We start from the raw sequence: 25,458 nt of genomic DNA on the forward strand, positions 1-25,458 counted from the left end.
AAGACGGGCACGTTGGTGACCGCCGCTCCCGGCGATGCGATGAAAATGCAGACCGCCGTCGCCTGCCTGCCTGCAACATGGAGCCGACGGCCCACGAGAGAGATGCGGGGTGAAGTGCGCTTCCTTCGGCTGTTCGAACAAAACTGTCTGATCTCTCAAAATGGCGAGTGTAAGCGCAAAACCTTCTCTCCCCGTAGCTTTTGACGCGAGGGAGAGAAAAGGGAGCGAGGAGTCAATTTGTATTTTTTGTTGAAAAGCATTGGTCCCAAAAACGTTCTCCCAGTTACCTTTCTGGGACCAAAATGCTATGATTTGTTTTTGTTTCTGCTTAACACCCTAAAAAAAAATGTTTCTAGGACATTAGTGGGCGAACTTCCCTTTTGCTTGTGTTTCTATGTCCTGCCTCTATGGCCTGGAAATGTTCGATAAATGTTGTACTGGGACAGGGACATTCCATCCTTTCTGGGCGCACCTGGGGAGGTACATTGTTTGCTGGGACACTTCTCTGCTGCGCTACGCGCCGAATGGGACGTCGTGAGCAACGGCGCGCCGCCGGAGCTCATCGCGGAGGCCACGCCCGGCGGCTAATGCTTCGTGGTACTGGCGCCAATCAAACCCCCGCTGTACGCCATTCGTGTTAAGTGTACGGGCGGCTGTACAGCTGTTGCGAAAGACTACGCAGCTGACATAACAGTTAAAATTCTCGTTCTTACATGCGATGCGTTATACACATTACCGACGAGTACGAAACAAAGGATACAGCACACAAAGCGCAAATTGAAAAATGTTTATTCGTGATCAAGGTTTTCTTTTTTCGCACAGAAACGACACATGATGCGCTGTTAAAGCCATAGTGTCAATTGTAAAACTGTAAATGCTAAAAGGAAAATGCGAAAAGATTGCAAGAAAACGACCGAAACCCAGCACATAGAAACCATACACTGACGATGGCAAAGATCTACCACAGGATGGGTCCCACACCTCAGGATATCATAAGGAAAGGGTCAGCGGTTCCACTTCGCTGTCTGACAATGACAGTGAAACATTGCTTGCACGCTCTCTCAGAGCCTGTATATCTAATCGTTAAGTATTCAATGAATTATCTTTCTGTTTTGTTTTAGTGCGTAAACACTTCTAGCCGTTCTTCCCGCGTTTCTGCGGCGTCCGTCTTTGTGAAGCCTCTGAGTATCAAGAGTAAGTGAGTCGGTGGATCAGTGGACACCTCAGTCACCATGTGAGTAGGCGGTGGCATCCACCTACAAACTGAGCTCGTCATGCGCCTTTAGTTTTCCCAAAATCAGTCCAAGATTTAAGCTGCTTTGATTTTGAGCTAAGGAAAGGCGCATAACTGGGTCCTTGGGTCAGTGGACACCTCAATCGCTCTTGGAGGTACATGACTATGGTGTCCACCTGCGAAAAGCCATGCTTTCGCGCAATATTTTAGGCTCTGCCAACAGTTTTTGTACACAAGCATGATTGACGTTCTATCAAACAAAAGCTTACAATCCTTAAAACTGTTGCAATGCTTCACTCTGTCAGATAGCGAAGTGGGACTGCTGAGCTGTCGCAGTGATATCTTGAGATGTGGGACCCATCCTGTTGTGGATATTTTCCGTTGTCAGGTTTTGGTTTCTTTAGTTTGGGTTTTCATTGTCTTTATTCCATCTTTTGATCTTTTAGTATTCTCAGTTCTTACAATTCACTCCCTAGTTCTAACAGCTCATCCCGAGTCGCTTCTGTATATAAAAAAAGAAAACCCTCATCACAAAAAAAAACAGTTGTCAATTGGCGGTTTTTTTGTGACGCGTCATTTGTTTCGCAGTCGTCAATAAAATGTGCAGCGCGTTGTAAATATGATGTACAGTCAACCATGCCCAGTTTTCGCAGTTTTAAATTTATTTATTTCCCCTTATGTGATTCTTTTAAGCTTCTTAGCAGCGGCGCCACTCGACTGTGCTGCGTTATGGTAGGAATGTTGCCGCTGGTGCCCCTTGGTTAGTCCACGTGTCTTGATCTGCTTGCAGGCGGAATTTGATATAATCACTTGCTACTCCGTTTGCTACATTTACTCCGGCCTGTAGGAAGTTCAAAATAGCTCTGCTTATTTTTTGTGTGTGTCTGTTCTCTCTCAAACAGCTGGAGAAGCTTCACCTCGAGAGCTTCGCGCCAAACATATCGAAAACGCTGAACATCGACATGAGCTTCTACGACGGAGTGAGTAGCTGCAGCACAACGCAACAGCGCGCAAAAAGCCGTCTCGGCGTTGCGGTACCGAAACCCGGGGCGGATTTATTAAGCGCGCCATTGACTCCCCCCTCCCCTAAGTGAGAAATTCTAGTTACGAAAACCATGCTGTGCTGAATTTGTTCGACATGAAGAGCCAGCGATATGCATGGTTCAAATGAGACCCACCCCAATCGCCCTCTTCAGGGGTGACCCATAGATCCGCCCCCTCTCTGGATACGCCCCCTGGGGATATGTTTGGCACGATGGGCCTGCAGTAGAAGTGCGCTTCGCTGGACGAGTTCGTGCATTACGTTTAATGGGCGAAATTGCGTAGAGTGGCACAACATAGGGGAAGCAGCAGATGAGACGGCCCTGGTTCGCCTCTCAAACGATGAGCTTGCTTTCGTCGGGAGAAGTAAACACACATCAAATACGCTCCGTCTCAAAACTTGTACGCAGGGGAGCGTAAGTTTAGAGCCGCAGGCGACATCTTCCGGAATTGTGTTGTTCTCCTCCTCTTAAAAGACAACCGCCAAGGTCTCGAAGCCTTTGCACTGCGCTCGGGCCTGCCACTACACTGTCAACAAGCTTTAACGCGCAGTATGAGTCATGGCGGCAGCTTTCTGCTCGGACTGCCCGTACATATTTGTGAGACGAGCAGTGATTGCAGTATAATTACCAGCGAGTACGTGACAACGGCCTCTTTTTAATGACCGGCAGTCAGCGACATGCAGCATCTCTGATATTTCTGATCACTGCTCAACGCACCGATTCCATTCGCTCATCAGCTGGCAATTTCGCTCATTTCCGCTCCCAGTTTTCACAGCATAAATTTCAGTTTTCGAAGGCCTGCTTGGAAGAGCCCCGTGCGGTGTTTGAGACGCTTCGCGCTTTCGGCTCAGCCAAGACTTGAGTATAGTATAATAGAGAGAGACGGGCTAGTTGGTGACTATTAGTAGAGTGCATATTGAAACCACGCAAAAAAAAAGACAAGGGACGAGGAAGAAACCAACACGACAGAACGCGGAACTTCAACTGGTTTATTACAACAGAGCGTCACATTTATACAGTCATCGTAATCACGTGGTAACATGACAATCGATCATCACGTAACACTTGTGCGCAGGCGTGTACGAGACATCATGCAATCTAGATATGAATACTCTTTATCGGACAGGTTAACCGAGGTTTTGCTGACACACAAGGCGGATTCCTTCTTGATACCTGTCCGATAAAAAGTATTCATATCTAGATTGCATGATGCCTCGTACACGCCTGCGCACAAGTGTTACGTGATGATCGATTGTCATGTTACCACGTGATTACGATGACTGTATAAACGTGACGCACTGTTGTAATAAACCAGTTGAAGTTCCGCGCTCTGTCCTGTTGGTTTCTTCCTCGTCCCTTGTCTTTTTTTTGCGTGGTTTCAAGATGCACTCTGCTTGAGCATAGGCTTTCCAAGTGGCTTGCTTGAGATTCGGTGAGGTCGGTTCGACATAAGATCACGTATTCTTTTACGAGCTCGTGCTTTAACAATAGCGTAGCTTATGCAAAAGACACATGTTAGATGCTCCGTGCCCGAAAAAAGTGGAGTGCAGTGTTCGCAAAGACAAAATACTAAGCGCACTTGTTTCAGCTGCAAATAAAACGCTTTCCTTCCTTACATTGTTCATCTTACCTGTTGTTTTTTGCAGCACGCACTCACTCACTCACGCACACGCACACATACGCACTCATGCTTACAAACATCCACACGCAGACACTCTCACACAAGCGCACACATTATGGAGGCGAAATGTTACAAGCCCGTGTACTGCTCGATGTCAGCCAATGGTGAACAATGCCCGGGTGGTCGGAATTATCCGAAGCCCTCCACTACGGCGTCCGTGATAGCCTGAGTGTTTTTGCGGTGTTAAACCGCGCACGCACGCACGCACGCACGCACGCACGCACGCACGCACGCACGCACGCACGCACGCACACACACACACACACACACACACACACACACACACACACACACACACACACACACACACACACACACACACACACACACACACACACACACACACACACACACACACACACACACACAAAATCGCTAAAGCAGTCGCACCTGCAAATCTTCCCTCAAAACCTGTTCACCCCCAACGCAAAGCGTGACCGACCGACGGTTGCCGCAGCGCGCTTTAGAGCGGAGCTCTCAAATGCCCCTCGTGGCGGGTTGAGTCTCTGTCAGTGTAACCGAGCGTGAGGGTGGCGAGTGAGCGCTCTCCTCGAGAATTGTTGTGCCGGTTGTGTCGACTTGCTGGCGCCAGACTGGTGCGCGCCGTCAATGCCCTCGTCCTTCTCCAGTGCATGTGCGGAGGTAGGGCGAGGTGAGGTTCGTGTGCAGCGGCACGCGCACCCACGCGCTGCCTCCCCGCAGTCGTCGGCGGGTGGTGCTGTAGAATGTGCTAGTTTGTTCGCTTCGGCCCCGCCACTCACAGCATTGTCTTACCAGTACACACCCTCTGCTTACCAGCCTTGATTTCCGCTGCAAGCTAAACATATCTCCATCCATTTCTCAGACCACAAAGCCACCTTGTTGAGAGTCAGACTGGGACTGTTACTTGAAGAAAGAGCGTGAGTGCCTTGTAACAGTACATAAATACGCGTATCTCTTCAACCCTTTACCTCAATATATCGAAAAATCGAAAGAGTTACAGAGCTGCGCTGAACTTTCGCATTAGGGAGTATTGTAATCGTTCTTTGAATATTTTGTGCTCGTAACTTCCTTACAGTCAGATTGCGTTTCTTCTCCTCATGAGCTGCTCTTCCTACTGCTGAGCATTAAGGGCCAGACGATATTTAAAAATTCCTGCCGCCAGCGAAGCAGGCAGGTTTTTGTAAAAGATCCATCGGTCTTTGAAATAATTGTGACCTGGGGGATCTTTAAATAAACTGCCTGCCTTACTGGCTGCAGGAAATTTTTTTAAGGATCACCAAGTGGTTGAAAATATACCCGAGCAGTCCACAGCAGCACCTCTTTCTCTCTCTTTCTTCCTTTTGTCCTTCCTTCCCCATTTTCGTCTAGGCGCGGTTGAGGTGTCCATCGAAATGTGTGACAATTACAGCGCTTTTCATTTCCTCAAGGCATCATCATCTTCATTAGCCTCACTACACCCACTGCAGGGCAAAAGCCTCTACCATGTCTCTCCAATTAACCCTGTCCTTCGCAAACTGCAGCCACCGTATCCCCGTAAACATCCTAATCTCCTCCGTCCACTTAAGTTTCTGCTACAACCTGCTACGCTTGCCTTCTCTTGGAATGCACTCCGTTACCCTTAAGGACAACAGGTTATCTTGCTTTCGCATTACATGCCCTGCCCAAGCCCATTTCTTCATATTTGTTTCGACTAGGATGTCATTAACTCGTGTTTGTTCCCTCACCCACTCTGCCCGCTTCCGGTCTCTTAACGTTACACCTATCATTTTTCTTTCCATGGCTCGCTGCGTTGTCCTTAACATAAGCTTAACTCTTCGTTAACCTCCACGTTTCTGCCCCGTAAGTAGAGGAGCGGTAAGATACAGCTGTTGTACACTTTTTTCTTGAGGGACATTGGTAACCTGCTATTCATGATCTGAGAAAACCGGTCATATATGCTCCACCCCATTCTTATCCTTCTAATTATTTCCCTCTCGTTATCCGGATCAGCGGTCACTACCAGCCCTAAGTAGACGTATTCCTTCACCACTTCCAGCACCTCGCTACCATTTGTGAACTCAAGGCCAAGGCGAAGCTCGAGGCGAATTATTAATTTTTTCTTTTCCGCGGCTCTCTTCTCCTTAGCTGCTCAAAGCTTTGATGGATGAGTAATAATTTCCTCATAACAAATCTGATTCCTCTAAACACTTTACCAGCACGGCGAACGTAAGGAACACCAGGGAAAGACGCGGATGTCCGCTGGTGCAGCCATTAAACTCTGACGACATGCTCAAGTCGGCATTGCCGCATGCCATGACGAACACGCTGCTTGCACTGGAAACGGGAAATTTTTAGCAGAAAACGTCAATATGTGAGGTCGTCATCACCGACAGTGTGCGCATTCAAACTGGGAGGACGCGGATCTCGGCGGCTTCCGTAGGCCTCAAAGTTCACTTCGAAACAACGGTCGTGTTCCGTTTAGTTTCGGCGTCATGAATTTTTGTCGATCTGTGGGAAAAAAATTTAAATCCATTTTTCTGGGCTTTAAATGTGGCTCAGCTTAACCTCATCCTCATCAGCATGGCCTGAAAAAGCCAGAGGCTTGACATATATTTAGGCAATGTCCCCAGCACCTGTCTTAAAATGCACTGCTGTACTTTGAAAGAAAAAACGGGATACACTTTGCTCCGGACGCGCTTGCTTTTCTGTGTCGTGCTTACAGGAAAGCAATTTGCTGCACATGCATTGAGGACGCAGTGTACGGAGCTTTCTGTTCCCCTCCCGTTCTTGGATGTATTTATATTTTACTCTTTATTTCTGTTAATAAATTTATTGTTCTGCAGCTGCATAGACAATAGAAAGACGGCGCTGTACTCCAAAAGATTTATTTTTGTGAACAAACGACGAATATATCTTTCTGCGCTTGTTAGAAAGATGGAAAAAGCCTGGAGAAGTTTACACGTCAGGTAAACACCCGTTCTTTGCTCTGAAAACAATCCCTGTCTAAATTGGACCCAGCAGGTGCCTTTCGCCACCGAAAGGAGATACGCAAACAGTTCCGGTCTTTTAGTGCAAAATGCCTGCCACAATTCACGAGCGAGTCTGTCTTTGCTGCTGCCAAGAAGGCTTTTTTGCGTCAGTCTTACATCGATTTTGTTAGAACCCTTAATTATGTTTCGGTTTTTGCCATCCTTGAACTTTTGGCGTACGTGCAGAAAGTTACCTTCGTCGTTCGCAAAAATAAGTCTGTCGAGGTACAGCGCCCGTCCTGTCTAATGTCTATCTGCGTGTACGGCTTTTTTTAGCGCTGTGAAACATTACGTTTATCACGAAAGAACCAGGTCGTTTAGCAGCTGGCTTTATTTCTCCTATATTGCGTCCTTTCAGTCTCGTATTCGCTACATGTTTAAGGGCACTTTTAGTTCGCGATAAAAGTGGAAAACGGTGAAAACTGGACAAAACTTGAAAGAAAGTGGAAGACTTCATAAGCGCTGTGTGTTGTCATCCTCTTGCTTACGTGTTTCGTACAGTTTGCGCCTTTTTTTCATCGATGTGATCAGCGTACACTAACTAGCCCTCTTCAGTTCCAAATTCTCCGTATGTCCATGTGAGTGCATCGACCTTCAGTGTTCTCCCTTTTCTTCAGTGGAGCCTGCATGCGAGCACTCGCAGAAGCTAGCTGCGTTTGAAGCTTCGGTGATCTCGTCGAGCGCAGGTTCCCTTCGTGGAGGAAGGAAACGCCCTGGAGGGGTACTACGTGGCCCGCTCACACGTCAGCCGCGCCCTGTGGGACGCCGCGCTAAACGGGACCGACTTCGGGTGAGAGTCCATCCACTTCTCAAGCCTGTTTCACATGCAAGTGGAGACACTAGCGGATCCTGCTGCCGCGGCGGAAGAACATCTCTTGATTCGCTGGTGCGGCAGGATTCGCTAGTGTCTCCGCTTGCATATGAAACAGGATTCGCCGCGGCGGCAACGGCGGCGAGGTTCCAACAATTTGGAAATTTTGGTTGCAACGCGCCGCTCAATCGCTCAGTCGTTTGCTCGCCAAACAGCAGCCTTTAGTGGGGGCTTGCGCGAACGGGATTTGCAGTAAGTGAAGAAAATATTCAGCAGCAGAGCGCAGGGGAAGTTTTCCCCGTCATCGCATGCTGTCAGAATCGGGACTGGCGGATTTTTCACTCGAAAGAGAAGACAGACCAATCAACTTTGTGTTGCTAAATTCTGGGATATACGCTAGTTCACTGACGGATTCTTAACGACTTCCGTTCTGAACAGTGCCAGCAAGAATGTTAGGGCATTTAATTCAGTGCGCAGTGATGGAATTGCATCATTTTCGCAGACACGGCAGCCTCAACGCTCGAAGGAGCAGCTGCTCCTTTCTCTTTCCCCGAGTTCTGGAAGAGTGCAAAACGGAGTTCATCTCGTTCATGGCACGTGGGGCGCTTTATATATTCCGTGGCCCTTCCATTCGCTATGTTTTCGTAATCATCGCTATGTGGTAGAATTGACATGGCCGCGATGTTAGGGACAACTGCGAGCACCATGGGATAGCACTACAGGCAAACGCCACGCTGCGAATTAACTCGGCCTTCCTTCCGGCCACCATTTGATGCCTAAAGTTTAGCTTGTGTTTAAGCAGCTCTAAACTTAGGCGATAATTTGCACTGCATAATGACACAAAAATATGGTGTCAGAAATAAATTTGCATTCTTTTAGACTGCACAGTGAGTATTTTTTCTGAGCCGTTTCCCCTTGTTCTCCTTAACCTGACGCTCATCAGCGATTGTTGGGTGACGTGGACGCAATATTAATCTAATCGCCCATCTTCTCAAATGATGGATTGAAGATATTTGTGGCTTGTGCAATACCTTTCCGTCATCCTAACAACCACTCGTTGCTCCCCTTTTTCGTCTGCCTGCGACGGCTGGTCACCCGCGTCCTTCAGTGCGTCCTTTCGGTAAAAAGAAGTCAGAGTAGGAGCCTCTTTTTTACACCATAAAGTTAAAAGGGCCTTCTTGCTCTGTGTCTGCATACAATCTGACGTCAGTAGAGAGTTTTAGTTGACCGGAGCGGCGTCCCGCTCTGCTCAGGCAGCCCAGCGGGAACGCAACTGCGCGTGAGCAGCCCGCTTGGACCTGAGCGGGCTACCGGAGCGCAGCGCCCGTTCCGCTTGCTGACGACCCTAGCAGGGCGAGCCTAGCGAGACGCCCCCCCCCCCCCCCCCCCCCCTGTAGCGGAGCAAGATGGCTGCCCCCAGCGAGGAAAGCACGCAGAGTTTGTCGTCAAACTTTTTCTGTCAGCAGTGCTAATTCGTCGCAGCAGAGGCTGCGGAAACGCTTCCGCATCGACGAAGATTTGCTGCTTCTTCAGGAAGTAGTGGCTCAAAATCCATTTCAGAGCCCGGAAAACTGGAGAGCGTTGTTGAGCAATGTCGTGTTTGCTGTGGGGCGCGAACTGACACTTCGTGCGATTCAAGACCGGCGGAGCAGTTGGTGCCTTACTTCCGCCAAGAATACCGAGCCAACCTTCGGAAGTAAGTGACATGTTATGTATGTATACTGGGCATATGTATTCCCACGCCAACACTGTCGAAACAGCTGCGGAACTTTTTTTTTCTCGCGCGAACCGCGCATGTCTTTCATCTGAGATCCGGAAAGGAGGAGCAGTACACAGAGAGGAATCAGCTGCTCCAGGAAGTCTCGGATATGGCCCGGGATGTGGGCTACATATTCAGAACGGTGCCGACAAAGGTGCCAGTTCTATGCTGGCAGCGAAAAGGAATCTTCCCACTGGTGAGAATAGCCAAGCGCAACAAAACCGGCTCGCAGGATGCAAAACTGTTTTTATCGATGATGAGCCAGAAGAAAACAGCCAGTTTACGTATGGTAAGCGTCTCCGTGTTTTTTCTGGTCGCTGTTTGTAGTTGGCCTCTCCTTATATGGCATTTATGTCCACAGTGGGGGACTGACCTACGTGCAATTAAATGAAATATTGGAGATATACGATTGCTTAGTTGTTATGCCGACATGAATTCAAGCTGGGGTAGACTTTAAATCATTGGCGTGTACTAAGGGATAAGTACCTAACCTCAAAATAGTGCATGTGTGAAAGCATACGGCATACTTTTTTTATGGCGGGTTCGGTGGTTAGAGGTGGTATTCGTAAAATTTTGGTATTAGTTACCCCAAAATGTTTTAATAAATCGCAGGAAAAGAGTTGCATGTTGTAGAGAAAGCAGGTGGCCTTTCCTAGCTACTTGTGTCGATGCAAGCGAAAAGTGGTTCTTAAATTGAGTTCTAAAATTGTATTCTACCTGTTTACCTTCCTAACGCAAGCATAACATAGGCACATTTCTGCATGACAGCTGTGCATTTATGCCGCTGTATTGACCTTGTCAGTATAAACAAACAAGCATGCCAAGTGTCTGCAATATTGTAAGCTTCTATGTACTATTAATCTTATGGAAAGTCGCTAGCATTTATGCTTGCGGATCTCTATGGGTGCGTGTATTAGAGCTTATAATATTTTTTTGTAATACATACTGTCCTAATTAACGGGCATTTTATAAGCTTCACGTGCTACACACTAAAGTGCAACTCCCCACAATATTATATGCTTATCACATTGAAAGCATCTGCGACAAAAAGTCATGTTGTGTCAGTGATATCAGCTGTGATTAGAAGCACCCGCCAAAGTTGCACTTGCACTCCATGAATATATAGCCAAATCTTCATCACCTTAGTGAAAACATGGCACTTGCCTCGAGGGGAGGTAACCAAATTGAACTATTGTTTTACAAAGCTATGAGATGACCAAATTAACACTTCTTGATATTCACCCTCTTGTTATTGCATGGGTTAAAGATTTTCTCTGTACCAGGTTTCAGTTTACCAGTGTCAATAACCATAATTTGTCTCTCAACCAAGTACATTCTCGGCGGAAAATCTTCAAGCGCCGACCAATCGTTAAAAAAGATGACGTTTCGGCCCCGGCTTACGGGGGCCTTGTTCACAATGAAAGAAAGACAGGAGTGAAGGTAAGTTATATAGGTTTCATGGAATGACGCAAGCAGCGGGAGTATATCGGGGGTAGATTGCCTTCGTCGCGATTAAGCGTGTTTGCCGTCGTCTGAATATAAAAAGATTCTAGGTAAAGCCTTCTCGTCTTGCTCTTTTCTTTTCCGATTATCTTCGTGCCGTCCCAGTCGATGTCATGGCCCTGGGAGATGGCATGCTCAGCCACTGCGTTTGTTGCCACGCGCTTGTTCTTGACATCATTGTGGTGCTGCTGCAGTCTTTTCCGAAAATGACCTGTTTCACCGATATAGACATGCTCACAATCAGCGCAGGGAACCCTATACACGATGTCCGGGAACTTCTTCTTTATCTTGTCTTTCACTGTAACCAACGCGTGTCGCAGCTTCTGCGTGGGTACATGTGCGACGTCGACTTCGTACGACTGGAATATGCGGGATAAACTTTCACTTACTCCGGGGACGTAGGGTATCGGAATCCCTTTCTTCTTCTCTCGCTGGGGTTACTGTGGCGGCGGGTGAGCTAGGCGATTCTCGGATTATCGTATAAAAGAACTGGGATAGCCCGAAGCCATCAGGTCGCAACGAACGGTGTCCAGATCTGTCTTTTTCTCTTCCAGCGTAGAGCAGAGGTTCTCCAAACGGCGGACAAGCGAGGCAACAACGGACTTCTTGTGACAGGTCGGGTGTACGGAACTGAAGTTGCGGTACATGCCAGTGTGCGTGTCCTTCCGGAATACACTGAATGATATTCCAGGGCCGTTGCGTTTTACCAGAACGTCCAAAAAAGGCAGACGTCGGGACGAAGCCGTGCACGAGAGAAAGCTTCAAAGGCTACTACCTCGTCGCATGGACTTTTCCAGAACTGCTAACCGCACCACTGTGCACAACCTTTCGTCACAGAAACTGGACGACGCTGAGCTCTTTGTTGAGCCTCGGTCTCAATTTCAATTTGGGACCAGAGCCGGACATAAAAAAGATGGTATGCGCCGTGGAAACTGCAATCAAGAATGTGGAGCCGTCCCGTCGCGACGAGGCACGCACCCGTGTCGTCAGCGTGCTGTCCAAGCTGAACCGGCATCAAGGACTTAATCCTCTTTTGCCCAAAGAAAGAAAGGCACTAAAAAGATTGCGCGGCAATGAGAACATCGTGATCCTGCCCGTGGACAAGGGAAACGCAACGGTCGTCTTGGACAAACGAGAGTACGTGAACAAGATGACGAGCATGCTGGAAGATGAGGGAACCTACTTGCCCCTTAATCGGCACCCCACTTCAAAGGTGCAAAGGGACTTGTAGAAACTTTTGGCTGACGTCTTCTCCTTTGTCTCGCCACAAGTCCCTCTACTACTTTCTCCTCTGCCACAATGGTTCCGCTCCCGCTCTGTATGGACTGCCAAAGATCCACAAAGAAGGCAACCCAATGCGCCCAATCGTCGATTTCACCCGCTCCCCGCTTCACAAGCTGTCGAGCTATTTGCATCGTGCTATCTCCCCTTTGGTTGGTAAAAGCGAAACGCATGTGCACAACTCACACGACTTCATTGAAAAGGTTCGCAACATGGTTATAGAGGACGACGAAACTTTGGTGTCATTTGACGTGAAGTCACTGTTTACGAGCATGCCCACTGACCTGGCCGTGAAGGTTTCCACAGGTGCGCTCCAGGCGGATGCAACCCTACCGGAAAGAACACCTATTGAAGTTCCAGACCTCAGCAGACTTCTTCAGTTCTGTTTGTCAAACACCTATTTCACATTCCAGGAGAGCATATATAAACAGGTTCATGGTACGGTATGGGAGCATCAATTTCTGTCACCGCTGCGAACTTGACAATGGGGTCACTGCAGTCCCGCGCCCTTTCATGCTTCACGCCGCGCCCGAAAGTCTTTCTTCGTTATGTGGACGACTGTTTCTGCATAATCAAGAAATCGGCTGTGAGTACATTCCTTTTGCACCTGCACAGCATGGAACCAACCATACAGTTTGTGGGGACCTGCCCTGCAGCCCCCTGAGTTTGCTTTCCCGCGAGGCACCGCGCAGCGGCGGTCTCACCTCGAGGCTGAGCGCAATCCCTTGTGAGTTACATTAACTAGCAAGAGAGGGCGCCAGCATCGCTGCGCGGAGACTGCCAAAGCCCGCGCGCGGGAGAGGGTATTCGGCTGGGATAATCGCCGCGAGCGGACGCGTCGCTTGCGGCTCCGCTCTTCGCCGGCGGGGCGAAGAAGCCACGGGGAGACAGGCTCCCGTACTCGTCCCGTCCGGCCTGCGGAGTTTATATCCCTTGCACTAGCGCGGGCGAACATTCGCTCGGAACCTTGCTGGTGAGTCGGACGACCTCGATTCATTAGCGTACCTTGTTGCTAGCTGGCGTTATTGTTTCTGTAGCAATAAATGCCTGTTTGTGTCAGCCAATGTGTCGTTCCAATGTCCCCTCAGAGCAAGGCCCGCCGTGGTTGGCGCGCGCTCGGTTGCGTACGCGATCACGGGGTGGGGTCCGGGCGGCTTTGAACCGTGTCAGCCGCGATTGAGTGGGGAGAACGTACTTATCTCCCCCATTCAACCCCCACAAGTTTACCACGGAAGAGGAAGTAGATGGCCGTCTGCCTTTTTTGGACGTTCTGGAGAAACGCGACGGCCCTGGTATATCATTCAGTGTATTCCGGAAGGACACGCCCACTGGCATGTACCTCAACTTCAGTTCCGTACACCCGACCTGTCACAAGAAGTCCGTTGTTGCCTCGCTTGTCCGCCGTTCGGAGAACCTCTGCTTACGCTGGAAGAGAAAAACATCTGGACACCGTTCGCCGCGACCTGATGGCTTCGGGCTATCCCAGTTCTTTTATACGAAAATCCGAGAATCGCCTAGCTCACCCGCCGCCACAGCAACCCCAGCGAGAGAAGAAGAAAAGGATTCCGATACCCTACGTCCCCGGAGTAAGTGAAAGTTTATCCCACATATTCCAGTCGTACGAAGTCGACGTCGCACATGCATCCACGCAGAAGCTGCGACACGGGTTGGTTACAGTGAAAGACAAGATAAAGAAGGTGAAGTTCCCGGGCATCCTGTATAGGGTTCCCTGCGCTGATTGTGAGCATGTCTATATCGGTGAAACAGGTGATTTTCGGAAAAGATTGCAGCAGCACCACAATGATGTCAAGAACAAGCGCGTGGCAACAAACGCACTGGCTGATCATGCTATCTCCGAGGGCCATGACATCGACTGGGACGACACGAAGATAATCGGAAAAAAAGAGAGCAAGACGACAAGGCTCTACCTAGAATCTTTTTATATTCAGACGACGGCAAACACGCTTAATCGCGACGAAGGCAATCTACCCCTGATATACTCCCGCTGCTTGTGTCATACCATAAAACCTATATAACTTACCTTCACTCCGGTCTTTCTTTCATTGTAAACAAGGCCCCCATAAGCCGGGGCTGAAACGTCATCTTATTTAACGATTGGTCGGCGCTTGAAGATTTTCCGCCATGAACATACCCGACCAGACGGGTTTCCGTCGAACCCTGGATTTCAAGTACATTCTCGCGTCCCACAAGGAAGCGTGCTTGGCCCCTTGCTTTTTTGATATTTATTAACGATTTACCTAACTCCATTTCTTCTCGAATCAGACTTTCTGCCGACGATTGTGTAATTTATCGCAAAATTTATACTAACGAAGATTGCCTAGCCCTACAATCCGACCTCGAGACAGTAACAGCATGGCGCTCTACATGGCTCATGCAACTTAACGTTCCCAAACCAAAATTTGTCTTTTATTGACCGAATGTCTCGATTTTAGACAGCGTATTCTTTAAATAACACTCCAGTAGAGTTGGTAACCACGTATAAATACCTCGGTCTTCACGTTCATTCAGACCTAACATGGAGCCACCACAATAACCTTATTCTTGCATCTATTAATCGGTCATTTGGCCTCTTAAAACATAACTAAAAGCATGCTGCCTCTCACCTCCGATTACGTGCTTACACTACTCTTATTCGACCTAAAATTGAATATGCTTCGGCTATTTGGGACCCTCATTAAGCATATTTATTAAATATCATCGGATCATTGCAGAATCGCGCAGCTAGTTTCATCTACTCTCATTATTCACGTCATACCAGCATCACAGCCTTTAAGGAACGCGCTGATCTGCATGATCGTTGTTTTATTTTCATGCCGTTGTGGATAGACATTGTATAACTTGTATTAACTTTGCTGTCTGCTGCTCTGTTAATGTTTTTGTTTCTTGCCATTTATGCTTCAATGTTTAATTATGACGGTTTTGTATTTTTATTCCAAGGATCCATATGTTTTTATCTGTTTTTTGTGTGTGTAGGTTATGGAAATTTTTGGCTTATTTTTCTTTTGAATACTTGCCTGTTCCGCCCCCCCCCCCCCCATGTAATACCCTCAAATTGAGAGCCTTTAGGGGTATTTTGTATAAATAAATATAAATTAAATGGAGCTAATTCTGACATGTTTGAACTTAAAACTGAAAATAAGGTTTTTGAGAATTATATGGGTTGCAGATATGAAATCATACAAATATTCACAATATCTAGCACAGGAATATTAATGCTGCTCTGACAAATACACTTGTATTTGTTTCGTTTCCGGAAGCTCAGCAAGAGTCATCGGCATTCGAGCAGCTGCTTCTGGCAATATACGACGGGGAGGAAGCAGCATCCGAAGCAGTATCCCCCTCTGATACTGCTGCTGTCCCACAGCAAGAGCCAAAAGACGCCATCGAAGGTGCTGACAACGCGCTCACTCAGCAAGACCAACGGCCCAGGCAGCGACCAGAAAAACGACGCTTGGGAAAAATGCTCCAAAAGGTAAAATAAGAAACAGACATCAGAGAAACTATCAACAAATCGGTTTATTGAACTGTAAAATATCCATCTTCAGTACCTGCTTATAACCAATGCATTGTAAAGTTGAGCATAAGAGAAGGCAACACAACTAGACAGGACAGACACTATACTCTGGGCCTTTTTTGGTAATGCAGCAGAGGTTAGTCAGGAAAGGGGAAAAGAGCATTTATCCCTGTGCCATTGGAGGTGGGCCTTTTATTGCGAAGCAATACTACTTTAGGTCGCACTTCAGCCCGTTCCGTGGCGAGTCGGTGGTAGGCACCATTGACCTTTAGCGTGACCTCGCTGCGTGACGTCACACCACGTGACCTAGAGTGACGTCACACCAGGTGTGTAAAAACGGGGCCCCATCTCACGCCGTCGCGAGGCGAGGCGGTAGCCACCAACGGTGGCCTAACTCCCGCTCCTCTCACCAGGGGCGCTACGGTCAGAGTGACGTCACACCAGCTGTATAAAACAGCTCCGCTCCTGTCGCCAAGGCAGTCATACAGCCAGATGTTACGATGGTGCCTACGAACAAGGCAGCTCGGCAGAATGCAAAGAGGAAGCATCAGCGAGCTACGGAGACGGAAGAAGAACGAGAAGCTTCGCAATCACCAGGCTTAACCAAGCTAAGCCACGGCCGTTTTCTTTTTTGCTCAGGCTAGGGGTGTGGAGGGGAGGGGGGGGCTTGGACTTTTATTGGGATATAAAATGCTCTACGCTGTTAGAGCATGACCACGTACCCAATATTTTTCTCATATCCTAATAGGTTCTATGTTTGAGACCTCGTTCTATCTCAAAAGCAACCTTGTTGCATCCCGTAGCAGTACTGGTGAGAAGTTGAATTAAGTGGGCCTTGAGAAGCTATGGAAGCAAGTTAAGGCAGTCCACCGCAGCACTGGCGAAGTGGTTGAGCATCCGCCTCGCATGAGCGAGGTGCGGGGTTCGATCCCCAGTGCCGCTGGGTACCCACCGCTGATACAGTGGGTACAAGCTTTCCTCTGGTCTGGTGCTCGGCTTATTTAGGGTGAAACGCTGGAGAAATAGGCCTTTTACCACACCTTGAGAAGTCGAAAATACCTTTGCCATGGCGCTCTTTGGCCATAGATGGCCTTGCTTCATAAAAAAATCTATAATCATCAACAGTCCACTTCGAAGTGCAAATGTTGTGGAGGATGATGACAACTAAAGTGCACATGGTCTGGAGACTCCAACACATATTAACTTCTATTCTCACTGTGCAGTTTCCACAATTTCAAACTCAAAACTTTTGGATTTGCGGTGGGATAGGCCTACTGGCATTTAAGGTCAAAACAGTGAGCATGCTACAGTGATGCCAAATAGTAGGTTACCACTGGTTTCGGTAAGAGCGGGACCTAATTACAATGTGAAACACACTTTGTGAAAAGTATAACTTAAGTGTTGAATGGTATGCTTGAGCTAAATGAAGGGTGCCACACAATAGAAAGCCAGCACAGTAACACCAGCTGACTTAACAACAGCATTCACTGGTGACACCAAACTGTCTGTCCCGCACAGAATGCCACAGCTGCAGTGGACCACCACACTTGAGTTTCCCCTTCAGACTGCGCCAGTTACAATCCCCTTCAGGTGGCGAATGATGAAATAGGGGCTTCTTGATGACCCAGTGGTTTTAACTCGCAAACATTCACGTTACTCGAGAAAAGGAGAAGGTTGACTATTTATTTACAACATAAATAAAACAATAAAAAACAAGCAAGGAGAAAACTATTTACAACATGACTAGGCCGTTGATCAGAAGAATTCAACCCTGGTTCAATCCAGAGCGCTTACTTTTAAACCCTCTGTCTCCGCCCTTAGCGGGGACAGCAACCAATAAGGTAACAAGTGACCCTCCTGAGCAATCAGTGGTTAGGGAAAGGAAAATAAGGTTTCCGTCAACTAATCGCAGATTGGGGAAAGAATTTTGTCTAAACAATGGTCGGGAATAGGAAAGGCAAATCTCTGCAATACCCTCGAATAGACAAACATTTGCGAAAGGGGATGTCGCAAACACAAACAGCACATACACGACTACCATTTCCCACGGCACCCACAGCACAACAGTTACCACACTCCTAACATTGTCATCTGTTTTCTCTTTTGCACACGTGCAGACGAGACAAACATATGCCAGAGACGATCACTCGGATTATTTACAGAAAAAAAAGACAGTCGTCAAGGGAAGAAAGCGCTTCACGGTCACTTATCCTATTATCTTTTGCATTCCATCACGTATGCTCGCACATCCCTGCATTCCCGAAGTCTCGCAACCCCTTGACGTCGCGCACATATGTCGACCACTGTACCTGTCTAAGCTTCAAGACGAGTTCTGCCCGTGACGGCGCGAAGAAAACAAAGACATCCGCTGCACGAAGAGGAGGTAGGTGAAGGGGAGGCAGGCATGGGACGGGTCCCTTTGCTGGCGGCGTGCTGACCACAATACAGCTGCTGCCGAGTCCTCGTCGGGCGTCCTTCTGAGTCTGACTCCACAGGTGCGGCATTCCTCGCGAACACAAGACCGACTGGCGCCACGGAAAGTTAATCGACCTTCACAACCACCCAGCCTCATTCCTTTGCAAAGGTATACATTACAGTAATCATATTAAATCCTGTGTCTTCACACACTTTGGCACAATCATGGCGTTGATGACAAAGGCTGACATGTGCTCATGAGGACTGCAGATGATCACCGTTGAACCACTTCCCTTCTATATGGCATACTGAACTACACTCAATGGCAGGATTCACTCACAATGGTACAATCATGTTGTTTACGACATAGGACTTAGCATGTACCCATGAGGAGGCTGTAGCAAAACACAGCTGAACCACTTTCCTTTTATATGGCACACAATGACTCTATGACCATGTTCAAAAGCACGTCTTCACACACTGAAGGAATCATAATATTGGCCACATTAGAGTTCTCATGTCCTCAAAAGGGATTGGACAGAGTCAGGAAAGAACAAACTTTTTAGTCTGCCACTCCTTGCAATTCCTCCTCAGGTCATACATTGAATGGTCATCTTCTCTTTTGTTTTACTCTTAACCTTGGTCCAGCACAATGCTGTAGAATACCTGGCAATAAACTAAATTTAGTGCCCACCATAGATATTTTCTGTCCTCTGGTAGCCTTAGACACTGGAAAGACAGTGTCACAGCTGTAACCTACTTTTGTGGAATAACTGCAGCCAGCTTAGTAAAATGTCGTTTATGCAAAGCTTAGTTCGTGTTATCCACACGTAATGAACACATTGAATGCTAGCACTCATGCCAGTGTTTGATATGTGTACAACTCCTAGAACCAGATTTTAACTGGTTTTTGTGATGATTTTGCCATTTTCCTAGGGAATCGTGGACTTCAATACTTTGGAATGGAGCTGTTGACGAGGCGAGAAGACAGCGAGTTCAATATAAAAATGAAGGAGCTAGAAAATGAAAAAAAACTTGAGCAAGAGGACGTGCGTCTTGCTCTAGAGAGAGAGCGCCTTGAACAAGAAAGAGAGCGCCTTGCCTTGAAAGAACGAAAAATAAAGCTTCAGGAGGACAGGTTTGCTCATGAAGCCATATGCAGGAGAGGAGAGAGCGCGATTCCTACAGCGAGTTGAGCAAATGCTCATGGAACAAGAGAAAATGCTCGCTGCTCTCATTGAGAAGAATACTCGTCAGTAATTGTTTTTCCTAATAAATTCTTATTTCATTATTAACAAAGCACTTCTGCGATTGTTTTCTTATATGAAATAAGCGCAGAAGACTGTTCAACAGAGCTGTGTTGTCTAGTGCAACAGTGATGGGAAGAAATTTTAAAACACAGATACTCTTCCCGCTTGGAAAGCAGTGCATTTTCTGCCTGCTCACCGTTTCTGGTAGCACATTTATTTTCAAAAAACACACTTGTAATGTTAGCAGTAGAAAGTACTACAGGACTGTGAAAGCAGTGATAAGGGAAAAATGGTTTAAAGATAAATTGTGCATGCATATGCAAGAAAACACGCATCCATAGTATTCTAGCCGCCCAGAGGAGCAAGATATTGCTCCAGTACTGGAGAATCTATTCAAAGTAGCTCGACACTTGAGAGCCATACAAGCAGGTGTGGCAGTTGGCAAGTATTGCACTCACTTTGTACATTCATTCCAACTTTTGCTTGAAAAGTTTTTGATTTTTCGAAAATCCAAGAAAGGGAAGTTGCTGGAGATTTTTTCAAATCGCCACTCCGCTGACTGCCGCACAGAACTCATGGCCTTATTAAAGGCTTACTGTTGTGTTTTCGCACGGGTTTTTCCATAAGGCTTCATCAAAAGAGGCCTCAAAGGGTATGCTGGGTCCCCGTAAATGCAATAACGGCGGCCCTGGACGAGCTTCTCAAGCTTTTCGAATGTGTGGCTCTCCCTCAGGATCCCTAAAAAGTACAGTTAGTAAACGTAACTTTTTTACGTTCTCATAACTTTGTACTGTCTCATACAGTACGAGACAAATTGAGGTCTTTAAGAAAAAATGCTGTAAAGAAAAAAAAAATGAAACATGCTCAATATGTAAGAACATTTTTGACACATTGTTTCTTTGCTGTGTTTTATGGCACTTAAGCAACTAAGGCCATCATGTGTCAAACGCAAGGCTTTGTGCCATGAAGATATTTTTCAAGAGTTGTAAGTGGGATCACCTTCGTTACATCAACCTAAAGCATCTTCAAACATCTGAACACCTTCAAGACCTTTTTTTTCTTTAGCACCTCTCCGAGTTTGGACACATTGATAGGCAGGAATGCTAAAGACACTGAAAGCATTTATCAGTGTCTTGAATTACCTGCATCATGCTTGCTTCCAGGATACGACCCGTCGAGTTGGCAAATAAAGCCATTAGGGCACATAATGGCCTGACATTTTAAAGCGTGAGTGCGCTTATGACCAGAAATGAAAAGCTTATGGTCTCTGGATGGACGGCAGATTGCGCTTGCCGTGCCATCAATAAAAGCCCAGCAGCTTTCTAGCGGTGCTGCTTTAGAACGGACGGCCTGGAAAGAAAAAAAGAAAAGACAAAAGTCCTATTATAAATATTCGCAAGCAAAGAAACTAGCGTGAGAGCGCTACCTGGGAGAACGTTTACAGGGCCGCAAGGTACAGCCACGAATGCTGGTTCATGTCGTCCAACAAGTGCTGGAAGCTGTCCTGGATGTGGACGGAGGCTTTGTTTGCTAGGCTAAAAATAACTGAATAGTGCCGTTCGAACGAGCGCTCCAGGTCGCACAGCCGGTTCTGGTAGGCTAGTCTACGCAGAGCTGTGCAACTGGCCTCATCGCCGGGTACCGGAACCTCCTGAGCCGAGTATAAAACGTCTGGCAGCAACAGCGCACTCCGAAGCCTCCGCAAGTAGCTCTTCTCAAAGCGAAGCAGTGTGCGAAAGACTCCGTCGTCAGTTTCTTCGATATTGAACAAGCCAGGGGAAGAAAGTGGGCCCCTTCGTTCCACGCTGAAGACATCTGGACAGAATGTCTTCAATTTCTGTCCACTTCAAAGTGGACATTAGAAACGGGTCTTCGAGAATGGTTCGCGGCTTTCGCATCGCCTTTGTAGACGTAGGAAATTTAGATGTAAGTACGTAAGGCAGTGGTTCATGGAATAATCAACCTCGAAAAAAACTAGTACAACCTTGGTTAGAGCTGCGATTGGCTTGCTTTGGATATCGAGAAGACCCAACCTGTCGAAGTACATCAATATATGTTAAACATATCTGCTACCTAAATTATTTTCAACTGCATATAAAATGGTACAATAAAGAGTATGTTTTACAGTATAAAGAGAAACAATGATCCTATATTCTTTATCAGATGCTTCTAGTTTAGTCGCGCAGAGGGCGCTACGAGAGCCCTCCGCTAAGAGAAATTCGTTTCACGCGCAACTAAAAAAGATTTCGGTGTCAGCGCTCCGCGACCGCTTACCGTGCTACCGTGAGCGGAGCGGGACCGTCGCTCCGGTCAACTAAAACTGTCTACTAGTGTTCACATCAACGGCATCAGTCCACGGTTCTGCGCCTTACTTTGCTGAACCGAATGAAATAAGCGCCCAGTCTCGAGGCGCGTTCGTTTCGGGCATTCTCTTCGCAGAGAGCGTAGGCAAAACGTGTTCGGGTTTCCGGCTTGTCTGAACATGAAACAGGTGAAACAGCGTGGCTCCTAACTGCTGGATAAGCGTCGGGGCAATCTGGATGTATCCGTACCGCTTCTGTGACGCATTTGACAGAAAGGCTTAGCGTGGAAACATCCGACGAGAGAAGTGGCGCGGGTCCCGCCTCTCGACCGTCGTGGTGCGTTTCTGCGCTAAGCTTTCTGCCAAATTCATTACCAACCAGGCCGAAGCTCCGCTTTACTTCCTATAACGATTCTTTGTCGCCGCCTCCCTACGTCTCACGTCCACGGCTAAGATAAACGGGACATGAAGCTTTTTGTTCTCGTGATGATCGAACCACGACATTTTAGCAATAAAACGCCGTAAACGTTTAGATTGCTTTTGGATCTGGACATCTGCTGGGTTTAACATGTACGCATTGTTGGTTGCCATAGACATAACGCTCTTAAGGCTAGAGAACACAGCGCAACACGCTTGACGAGAGAAGAACAGACGGAGGAATGTGCTGTTGTTAATGGCTTTTGCGAACTGTACTATTTCGCTGCAAGCAAAATAAGAGTTGTAAGAGTCAGGGTGCTGTTTCCTCTTTTTTTTCTCCTCCCGTGTGTTGTGCGCCGTTTTCTGTACTTTAATACGTACAAACTCTCACAAGCCTCTGCTTTAACAAAGATAGCCCGTATAAAAGAGCGGCATATTGAAACAAGTTGATATCCTTCGCTCAGTAAAACCTGTAGCAATGTTTTTAACTTCCTCTAATACATTGCCACCTGCTATGCCAGATGGCGCATGAAGAGAAAGGTGTTGATGTATCTGGCACGCTGCATGCTCCTGAAATGCTGCTTGCGGGAGAACCGCCTTCCATGACAATACTGCTTTTGCAATTTACTGCAGGTTTTTGTTTGTGCTAACGTAAGATCATGTGCGGGGAAAATGATTTGTGAAAATGTGAGACATAATTCGCCGTTGTTTAAAACACGCGCTGTTACTGGAACAGAAGGGAATGCAGGCGCGAACCAGCGAGAAGGCACCACACTGTAATCAGTTGGTATAGGGTGCACCATGCCAGTGTGTGCTGAAATAGCATCGGCCTCTTTCTTGCAGCTGGAAGCGCTCCGTTTTTGACCTGTCCTGCACCTACGACTCGTCAAAGAACATCTTTGGTAAGGGCTTTGTCAATTGGCAGATTTTACCAGACATTTAAATGTTTTTGACACCTTCTTTAAGCGTTGCTTAGAACAACAGAACGAAAGAAAGTGAAACACGGTGACCCTCTCCCGCCGTGCTACAAACCGACAGCGACAGCTGAATGGCCTTCGCTGCATACTCAGGGTGCCACGCAATGAAAGCATGCTTTCAACTCCACATTGATCGGAGGGCATTGGCCGGCACCTGGTCACGCTGTGTCGTGAGGTCGCCATGCGCATGCAGCCTTGACTGACGTTGCTTAAGATCTTAATTAAGGGAGTAACTGCTCATTAGGTTCCTTCAAGCGCAGCCGTACGGCCACAGAGGAAAGCTAAGCAGCTTTCACAGGAAGTGAAGAAATATTTGTTCTGCAGCCTGGGTATCAAACACGGACCATACCCGCTCCGAGGCAGTCGCTCTACCATCTAAGCTAAGCAGAGCGCTAGAGGATGACTGGGCCTGTCTGAACTAATCAGCAAACCTAATGGGGTACGGTGTTAGTTGTGAAGTGCTGATGGGAATCCCCTAGCTATGTGAAAACTGCATAACTATCCTGTGCAATCTTATGACTGTGCTTGGGTGGATGCTAATTAGTACTTGCTGCCTTACTGAGATCTACTCCACCAGGCGTGATTCCCTCCAACACATTATAGCGTCCAGCCTCGGATGAATGTGTCCACATGAGGTTATGGTGTCCCCGAGTTTTCATTCTCTGTTGCCGGGAACGACTCCACTTATAGAGGACAGCCCCTGACAGTTATTTCTGCAAATGCAGCAAAGTGGAATGCGCTTTTAAATGTGGTGCTCAGGGCTACATCTCGGATATTACCACGTCTCACCTGGTTAGAACTGGTGCTCTCTTTTTCTGCACTGAAAGTACGAACCTTTTCACTGCTCGAGGGAGGAAATTTGTCCTGCCACCGCCATGCAGCGTCAGCAGCCGCACTGCGACATTAGACGCATTAGAGGGACTACGGTGCTTTCCACTCTGCGCGCGAATTGTATGTAGCCATGTAAATGGGCGGTTTACCCCTCTACAGAGAACAGGGCCTGGTTCTTGGCGTTTTCGACGTTTCCTGTTTGCAAAACAGCAAGTATCCATCTTCGCTAAAAAGTGTAAAGCTGTTTTTTTGTCAAGGAAAACAACTTCTCTTCCCTCGCAACGTCTCCGGCGCTGTAAGCTTCACAAAGCAGTTTTCTTCTGTGGGGAACTTAGATGCGCTCTGTGTGGTGTATTTGAGTGCCTGTAGCAGGCACCCTTGAGAGATTATGTTATTCGGTCGCCTGCGCTAGCACTCCTCTTGCTCGCTTTGAACTTGGACACAAAACACAGAAAATGGTAGGGGGAGAAAGTGTTATGACAATGCTTGGCCTACTCCCGGTCGCGAGCGCTTGTACCAGTTTGGGGGTCCCCTTCGCCCTTGTAGCGCTTCCGCTTTGCGTTCTTTATTAGCATTTTGCAGCTAACCCAATGGCATCCTCGCCAACTCATCCAGCTGTGCGTTCTTCACAGGGTCTAAATTTTTGCTTGATCCTCCTAATGGCATTCTCAATGTCTGCGCTCGTGCGGAAAGTGCTCGTGCGGAAAGTGCTCGCGGCCATTTGCGGCTCGCGGTGGTGGTGGTGGTGCGAAACATTTGCTGCAAAACAGTACAGAGGGGGGCAAGCCCTCTAACATGGCACCAGGAAACCATTAGGGGGCTGCCCTTACAGGGCAAAGGACAGCCCTTTCAGGGCTATCCGCTTCAGGGCGTCGGTAGTTATCTGGCGCTGGTCAGCAGCAGCGGTGCTGGACAGGAGAGTCTCCCAGTATGACTCCGCCGTGGTTGGGGCTGGAGGGTGTGGGAAGATAGAGCATGTGAGGAGGACGTGAAGAAAGTCTCCCGGTTTCCCGCAGAGCTTACAGGAAGAGAGGGGTTGATCGGGGTAGCTGACGTGGAGAATAGGGTAGGGAGCAGTTCGGGTCTGGAGTCAGCGCCAGTCGGAGTCCTGGGTTAAGGTTAGGGAGGGAGCCGGCGGTGCGTAATTGCGCCGGGTATCTCTGTAGTCGGTAAAAATATCTCTGAATGTAAGCAGACTCTCTAGGGATGGCGGAGGAGGTCCAACTCCAGCCTGGAAAGTTAGACCTCGGGCGAGGGAGTGAACCTCCTCGTTACCCGGGAGGCCTGCGTGTGCAGGGGTCCAGATAAGGGTTACGGGGCGGGTGGGATGCCAGAAGCGTACCAGCCGAGCCGCGGTACGGAATACCAGGCCTTTGACGAAATTGGATAGGACGGATTTTGAGTGGGAGAGAATTTTGGTGACAGAGGT

At 47.8% G+C, this 25,458-nt stretch overlaps 1 protein-coding gene across 1 annotated transcript in view; it reads left to right on the plus strand.

Moving 5' to 3' along the window:
- LOC144122082 (neprilysin-1-like) overlaps positions 1-25,458 on the plus strand; it is a 74,131-nt gene that overhangs the window by 35,442 nt on the left and 13,231 nt on the right. The window contains exons 14-16 of the mRNA XM_077655598.1: positions 2,137-2,214; positions 7,635-7,738; positions 23,065-23,123. Of these exons, the coding sequence (XP_077511724.1) occupies positions 2,137-2,214; positions 7,635-7,738; positions 23,065-23,123 (241 nt within the window). The remainder of the gene's footprint in view (positions 1-2,136; positions 2,215-7,634; positions 7,739-23,064; positions 23,124-25,458) is intronic.

Source organism: Amblyomma americanum, chromosome 2 (assembly GCF_052857255.1).
Source record: "Amblyomma americanum isolate KBUSLIRL-KWMA chromosome 2, ASM5285725v1, whole genome shotgun sequence".
NCBI classification, from domain to species: Eukaryota; Metazoa; Arthropoda; class Arachnida; order Ixodida; family Ixodidae; genus Amblyomma; species Amblyomma americanum.